General features: G+C 44.4%; 2 protein-coding genes across 2 annotated transcripts; both read right to left on the bottom strand.

The window, feature by feature from the left end:
• Window positions 1-1,980: 1,980 nt before the first annotated feature.
• Window positions 1,981-4,934, bottom strand: LOC146757547 (obscurin-like protein 1). The gene is made up of 3 exons (XM_085520761.1): window positions 4,786-4,934; window positions 3,203-3,371; window positions 1,981-2,241 (listed from the first exon to the last, which is right to left on the bottom strand). Exons 1-3 carry the CDS (start codon window positions 4,871-4,873, stop codon window positions 2,166-2,168), a joined length of 333 nt encoding a protein of 110 aa, XP_085376887.1. The 5' UTR covers window positions 4,874-4,934; the 3' UTR covers window positions 1,981-2,165.
• Window positions 4,935-5,411: 477 nt separating this feature from the next.
• Window positions 5,412-6,643, bottom strand: LOC146757548 (obscurin-like protein 1). The gene is made up of 2 exons (XM_085520756.1): window positions 6,091-6,643; window positions 5,412-5,768 (listed from the first exon to the last, which is right to left on the bottom strand). The coding sequence occupies exons 1-2, from the start codon at window positions 6,329-6,331 to the stop codon at window positions 5,596-5,598; spliced, it is 414 nt and encodes a 137-aa protein (XP_085376882.1). The 5' UTR covers window positions 6,332-6,643; the 3' UTR covers window positions 5,412-5,595.
• Between the last annotated feature and the right edge of the window lie 1,145 nt (window positions 6,644-7,788).

Genomic DNA, 7,788 nt, shown 5'->3' on the forward strand with positions numbered 1-7,788 from the left:
CACTGGAAAACTGTTCTTAGGGGCAAAGGGTTCAAACATCCCTTTGTGTGCACCTGTGTGCAGCCCAACTCCTCAGCACAGCCGTGTGCAAGCACACATTTGTGCCACCGCATCCACGCACTATCTATGTGCTCACACACACTCACACAACCACATCCCTTAGTGCAGCCCTGTGCGCACACACACTCACACATGTGTAACCCTTTCCTTTCACTCCCAAAGTGCACGCACACACCGGTACCACAATGTCCTTGTGCAGCTCCAACACTCTGCACACCCCTGTGCACGTACATATATGTGCATGCTCGTCCTTGCACACATACCCACAGACCTACACACACCTGAGCAACACCACTGGTTTGTACACTCATGGACACAAATGTGTGTACAACACCATCCATGCACAAACACACACACACACACATGGATCCCCACTGCTTTGCACAATCCTGTGCACACTCACGTGTGTCATGCACTGATTTCCCATCCAGTCCTCGAGGGGTCACTTACTTAGGACAGGAGTGCAGGGGAGCAGCCAGAAGCTGTTTGCATTCCCTGCTGTCTGCTGGGCAGCTTTGCTGGAGATGCTTGAGTTGCTTTGCTTTTCCTTGGGAGGTGGGAAGGAGCTTTGAATTTGAGGCACATCCCATGCCAGAGCATCCCGATGGCACAAGGGGGATCAGGGCCTCTCTATTGGTTACCTTGGTGGCTTGCAGCAACTGGAACTTTCCCCTTTTGGAAGGGTTCAGCTTGGTGGTTGTTTTGTGTTTTAATTCTTTCACTCGTGCCTGATGTAGATGAATCCACGGTGGTACCAGATGATGGAGACCAGGATTCCCACGATTGCCTATTGAGAAAGCTAAAAAGTGTGAGTTCCTCCTGACCCATATCAACAAAAATCTCAACCATAAAAAAGAGACGTCTTCGTATTCAAGCAAATGACAACAGTAAGACCATGCATGTTGTTTTGTTGTATTTCCTCTATAATCATGGGGAGGATATGAAGAAGTGGTATAATTCATCCACTTCTGCACTTCAGGCACAAGTTCCTTAGAATTGGAAGAGACCCTTAAAGGCCATCTAGCCCAGCTCCCCTGTAATAAACAGGGACATTCACAGCTAGATCGGGTTGCTCACAGCCTGGTCATTAGTCATTCCAGAGGCAAACCACATACTGAATGATCTCTCCTTCAGTCATAAATCCTTGGAGACAACAGCACTGACAATGCAGGTTACTGAAGCAGTAAAAGAAATTGCTCTTGTAACTCTCCTTGTGTTAAGTAAAATGATGATAAAAAGCAATGGAATGCTTTGGCAGGACACCAAAACCATCCTCCTTCCTTGATATCTGCTGCAATGGAACCTTCCACTGGAAGAAAGCCTCTGATGACTTGTCACCCCAGAGAGGTGAGCTTTAGAAGCAGGATTGCTGCACAATAGAATGAACTGGAGCTCCTTAGCATCTCTTACATCCAGGAGGGGTGTGATCAGACCCACCTATCACCTTCAGGCACGCGCTTTCTGACACCTTGTCTGACTCCACTGTCACTGTGCCAGCATCCTCAGGCTTAACCTGCTTCATTGTCAGTGTGCAGCAATTGCCAACGTTCTTGATGTCATTGTAATTGTTGGTGTAAAGGAGGTTGCCATTCAGGAACCATTCCACGTCCTCGTCATTATGGGACAGCTCGCAGGAGAAGACAGCAGAGCTCTCTTCTTCAATTTCCACATCCTGCAGGTGCTTCCTTACTTCTACATCGTGGGCTGTAGGGAAACAAGGTGAACTGTTACCACTGTTACTATAAATCATACTGGGATGTGGTAGAATGGTTGGACTAGATGATCTTTGTGTAATCTTCTCAGTGAACATTATACATTTATAAAGTTAGCAGGAGAGAACGGCAGAAATCAACCTCAAGAAGAGAAATCTGAGGTGAAATAGGACATGGAAGAGGCCACCCTCCCTGCTCATACCTTCAGCTGTCAGCATGGCCTCAGTCTCTGCAATTCCTGCCTTGCACTTGTACACACCAGCATCATCGGGCTTCAGCTTCAGAATCTTGAGCTCTGCTGAATGCTTATCCCTCTTGATCTTGTACTTCTCAGAGGGCACGATGGGTTTGTGGCCCTTGAACCATTTCACAACCTTTGGAGAAGGCCTGAAGTCACAGGACAGGATGACAGAATGACGTTCCAAAGCTGTCTTGTCCTCCAACTTCCTGGTGATTTCTATATGGTAATCTGAAAAGCAGGGGTGGAAGAGAAGAAAGGATGAGGACAATTGGAAGAAGAGGAAAGTCCCTTGCGTGTATTCCATTCCATTTAATTTCATGTTCACATCGGTTCTTTGAACGACTCTAAAGATAAAACAAACGATTGTCTATAGGGAATGCCATTGACTACATTTCTATGAAGTAATACTGTACAGTATCTACCAAATGCAAGGTCCAGCTCTTGTTTTGTGCTTATTAAATTGCTCCCAGTTGAGGCTTTTATTCAAATAAGAGTGAGTTGAAAATATAACAAGTACTTTAGGATGTGAATGGAGACTCTTACGCTGGGGACAACAGCAGATAAAAAGCCTGCAAGTTTCTTTCAGATGAAATCAATGACAAACTGCACCAAATTTAGGTGCTACCAAACTTAAACTTGTCTAGTTCAGAAATACAATTAATTTCACCTGATTTGACTTCTTTGCTATAGCCAAGGACAAAACCTCAGCTCTGTAGATCTGAATAGTAAGCACATCACAGCTATTCAAACAGATCTTTTACTGAGATGCAGCTGTCTCATTTAGTGTCCAACGACTTTGAACTGGAAATGGAGCAGACCAAAGCAGAATCTAAACATGGCTTCTACAAGGACTGATCAAATGCGGCCACCGTCAAATTCAAAGTACCTGATACAGAAGGATCACACTCACTGTCAGACAAAACCTCTCTGGAGAGGTGAACTGACTGCCCTGTTCACCCCCACTTTGGAAATAACTGCACTCATTTCCTACCTGCTCCCGGCAGTGTGGGATGGTGGGATAGCATCACACTTCCCACACTAAGCATCCCACCATGTCACTTGTTCCACCTAAACCTCAGTCCCAAAACAAAAGGGGAACTCCCTTCCGAACCTTCTTCACTTCATTTCAGATGTCTTATATGCTTGATCTCCAACCCACCCCCCATTCAGGAGAAAGATCCCCGCTTACACCCTACAATCTTGCTGCATTCTGATGTTGTCATCAGCCTTCAGCTTGTCGTCATCTTTGTACCACTGGCTCTGAACCTCATCGTGTGAAATCTCACAGACAAAAGATGCACTCCCATATTCATTCACTTCCACATCTTCCAGTGGTTTAACAATCTTGATATCTCCAGCTGTGAAACAGTAGAGACATATTTGTCAGGGTATTTCCAGAACTGAGTGCAGCATCTTTTCATTACACATATTTGCATAGAAAATAAGTAGGATTATGTTTTATTCTAAACCATCATCCATTCCTGAGTCATTTCTCTCTTCAACACAGTCAATGCATTATTGCTCTTGAACTTAAAGATAGACTTACTAGCTACAATGGAGCTCCCTGCAAACAGTTTTCATGGAAACCAGAATCTCATTTATTCTAAAACCTTTCAAGAAAAATTAAGGGTAGAAAAACAATAGAACTGACTGAATCTTTAAGGTCATTTAGTTCCAGTCCCCCTGCTATATGCAGGGACACCTCCCTCCAGACCAACTCTTCTCCTCAGGGTCAAGGCTTCTCTCAAATCATTCTCCTCTAAGCCTGTGCCTGTGCTTGGGATTGCCCTGACCCAGGTGCAGGGCCTTGTACTTGGCCACACTCAAGTTCATGAGGCTGCCAAGGGCCCACCTCTCCAGCCTGTCCAGGTCCCTCTGGGTAGCATCCCTTCCCTCTAGCACATCAACAGCACCGCTCAGCCTGGTGTCATCTGCAGACTTGCTGAGGCTGCATTTGATTCCACTGGCCATGTTGCCTACAAAAATGTTAAAGAAAACTGGTAACAACACCACCTTCCACCAAGGAAAACTAGACAGAACTCTACAATGTCATGTCACTACAAACCTGTCTGAACCATTGGCTTCTCTGCATGCTCATCACTAGTCTCTCTTTAGCTTGTGTGCCCACAATGTATGGGGAATGTCAGCCACAAATCTTACCTAGGGGACATCTTTGCTTCAAAGTCCCTTGAACATCACACAATCCCTTTTAACTCTCCAGGTCTGCATTTATTTATGTCAGAATCAGACCATATTTTTTTGCTGCTGTTTCCCTTTCCTTCTGAAGGGCCTGGATATAATTGGATTAACCTCAGGAGCAGAGTTCCTGCATAAAACAGCCTGTACTGAAACAGCAACCCAACCTGGTTGCAGACTGAGAGAGAAAATGAGAGTTCACCAAAGTCATGGGACAGAACAGATGTTCATGTTCATGCTAACACTGAACCCAAGTGGCCACATGAGGACAGCATCTAGTAGGAAATCAGAAAAAAAGCATCCTTTCAGACGTCCCTTTGGAAGGTGGAATCTACCAGGGCACAGCAGACCCGTGTGTTCAGAAACCACTCTGATGCTTCAGAGCCAGCTGATGAACTACAAACTGGGGTTTAACCAGTGCAACACATGGAGGGGAAATCTGTCTTGAGCATAAAGAAGAAAGAGAAAGGTATCCAAAAGGACTAACCAAGAAATGCCCAAACTGCCCATGAAGCATTTAATCCTGTGGTGCAAAATACCACAAGAGAATTTATTTGCTCTTTCAGTTAAACATACCATGAACCTTTAGGGTAGCTGATGTCTTCTCTTCAGCTGCTTGGCACGTGGGTGTTCCCTGACCTTCATATTCACACTGGTGAATCATGAGACTTCTCTTATTTCCCTGGGAAGTAATGCCCACTTTTTTACTTTGATGGAGCTCCTTCCCATCTAAGAAGGGAAAGTATCAAGTCAGATCTCCATTAGTCCTTCCATCTCTGCACTGAGCAAAGGCAGCCTTCAGATCTATGCTTAATTCACCCACATACCTAGAATTAATGGAACTGTGCTTACTGGAACATATGCTGAAGCTTAAGCACAGTGCAGTGTTTTCAACATGTAGGAATGGCTATAGAACATGCATAAATTCTGGCTGACCTATGACAGCTTAAAGCACTGCGGAGGACTGTTAACAAGCCCGTTTGGACATCACCTTGAATAAATGATGTTATCCCCAAGTAAGGGAAGGAACAGCTGAGCACCGGGGAGGTACACAAAGGGCCAGAGCAAATTCTCACACTGTCAGGTGCAAAGAAAACTGAGATTTCACCCTAAAACCCAGTTCACAACAAGGCTACAAAATCCTGGCTGACAATTTCTGTGTTAGAGTTGAAGCTCAAGACTGTACTCCAAACAACAATATTTTGTGCAGCAAGACCTCAGGAGTTCACAAGAAACCCAAAACAAACTTCCATTTCAACTTGATAAATGAACTCAGGACATAATAACAAAGAGTGCTGATCTGGGCAAGTAAAAGAGCATAAAGAAAAGAGAGCAGTGCAAAAGCTATCAAGCAAAAGCTCAGACTCGCATCCCTTGGAAGTGAAATTAAAGGCTCTCATTCATTTCCAGAGAAGTCAGAAAGGAAAATACCATTACATGCCATACCTTGAACCACTTGATGTCCACCTTGGGCCTGGACAGCTCACACTCAAATGTGACCTTGTCCTTCTGAGTGACGCTAATGTCTGCCAATGGTTTGCTGATTTTCACAGGCAGTTCTGAGAAGGAGAAAGAAGGATGCGGATTTAGTTGGGAATGAGGTCTCTAGGAGCATCTGGCATAAGGAATAATGAAAGGCAGTGCCTACTCTCCATGCTTACTAGAACTTGTAATTAACAACAAAAAACCTATTGTTTTGAGCACATTATCATTACATGTGCTAGGGACAATAACGTTCCAACAATCCTCTTGATATTTCACGGATACTCTGGTGGCAATGGCCCAGTGCAAAACATTCTTTGCAGCTGGAAGGAAAGCTGGTTCTGCTGTTCAAGTAATCTGGGACAGGAGCAGATAATCACACCTTGCACCAACCAATACCTGTCACAGTGAGCCTCCCCGATGAATTCATGCCTTCTGCTTTAAAGGAAATGAGTCCTGCATCTTCAAGGTCATCTTCTTTCTTCCCCTGGGCACCCATCGTGATATTTGGTGCAGGCTTCAGCCGCACGCCGTCCTTCTGCCAAGTCCCTTCCACATCCTCATGGGACACCTCCACCGAAAAGGTGACAGTTCCCTTCTCAGGGAATTCCAGGGGCTGCAGACCTTTCACCAGCTTCATCTGCCGCACTGAAAGACAATGGGGAGAGGTTGGAGATCTCACACCAGCAGCTGAGAAATAGAATCATCAAAGGAATCAGAGAAAGGTTTAGGTTGGAAGGGACCTTTGAGATCATCCAGATCCAACCCCCCCCTGCTGTAGGCAGGGATGCTTCCCTCTACACCAGATTGCACAAAGCCCCATCCAGCCTGGCCTTGAATGCTTGAATAGCATCAGGACTTCCAAAACAAGTTACTTCCCTCTTCCTCTCCCAGGTACAGTATCTGCTAATTAAGCAACAGCCTTTGCAAAGAAGAAAACTTGTTCATAACCAGGTCCATGTGTGCTCTTAAATGGATCTTTCCAGATGGAAAAAACATTTCAGGTGGCCTCCTAGAATTTACATCTTTTTGTGTTGCACACAAGACTGAAAAAAGAATTAGTTTTGCAAAGTTCTTCTTGTCATAAGGAAACAAACATTTGGGGAATGGCAGAACCAGGTAAAGTTTACCATCACATCAAGAAATTTGAAATTTCACTCTCATGTTCTTGGTGTAATGTTTCTGCTATAATTATTTGGACTAATTAAGCTTTTCCCTGATGAAAGCCTAGAAGTATATCACAAAAAGGACCAACTTATCCATGACCTTTTATTTGTCTTACTCAAGCATCTCCTCCTGACCAAAACTGACAATAAAATGTTCAGCCAGACTACAGGTTTGAACAGCTGAGTTGTTTCTAGGATCTCCTGTAATCTTAAGCATGGAACACACACTTGTCTTTTGACTAAATGTCTTTTATAGTGCAGTAAACAACAGGTTTTCACATGGCTATTCCTCATTTACCTTGCTCTGAAATCATTCTCAAACCATGCGAGATCGATCCAGGGAGAAGGGGAGGAGAGGGGAAGGGAAAGGGGAAGTCCACGGTCCTCTAAAATCAGGCTTCTTAGCCTAAAGCTCAACAGCAAATAGCAGTCCACTTCCCCACATTGCTAGACTCCGAGCATTTAAAGAACATCAGCTGACCTCATTATGAGATCTAACATAGCCAAAGGAATTAATATACTCAAATATTCTCTTGAGTGATGAGAAATATGGAGCATAACTTCAGACTTCTGCTGTTCAACTCTCACTTCTATCATCAACCAGGGTAACAGTTCAATGCCGTTTTAGATGGAGGACTCATATTTTAAATAATTTATCTCATTAAGGCTTGGATTCCCTACTACAATTAGCTAAATTCCAGTTTGGATCATGCTTCACCTTGGATCACTTAGGGCTTCAGCCACTTATTGGAACTAACTTAGTTTGTCTACAGAGAAGCTGTTTTCTATAGCAACAATAAGCTGTGTAAGTACAGTGAGGGTGGGCAGGGGTTGGACTCAGCTATCTCAGTGGTCTTTTCCAGCCTTGGGTGCAACTTGTAAGAGGGAATGAAGCAGCAAACTGCCCAGCACTGAGCTGCATTCTTCCGAC

This window comes from Coturnix japonica, chromosome 20, assembly GCF_054131305.1.
Source record: "Coturnix japonica strain WE chromosome 20, WE-NBRP24, whole genome shotgun sequence".
Lineage (NCBI taxonomy): Eukaryota > Metazoa > Chordata > Aves > Galliformes > Phasianidae > Coturnix > Coturnix japonica.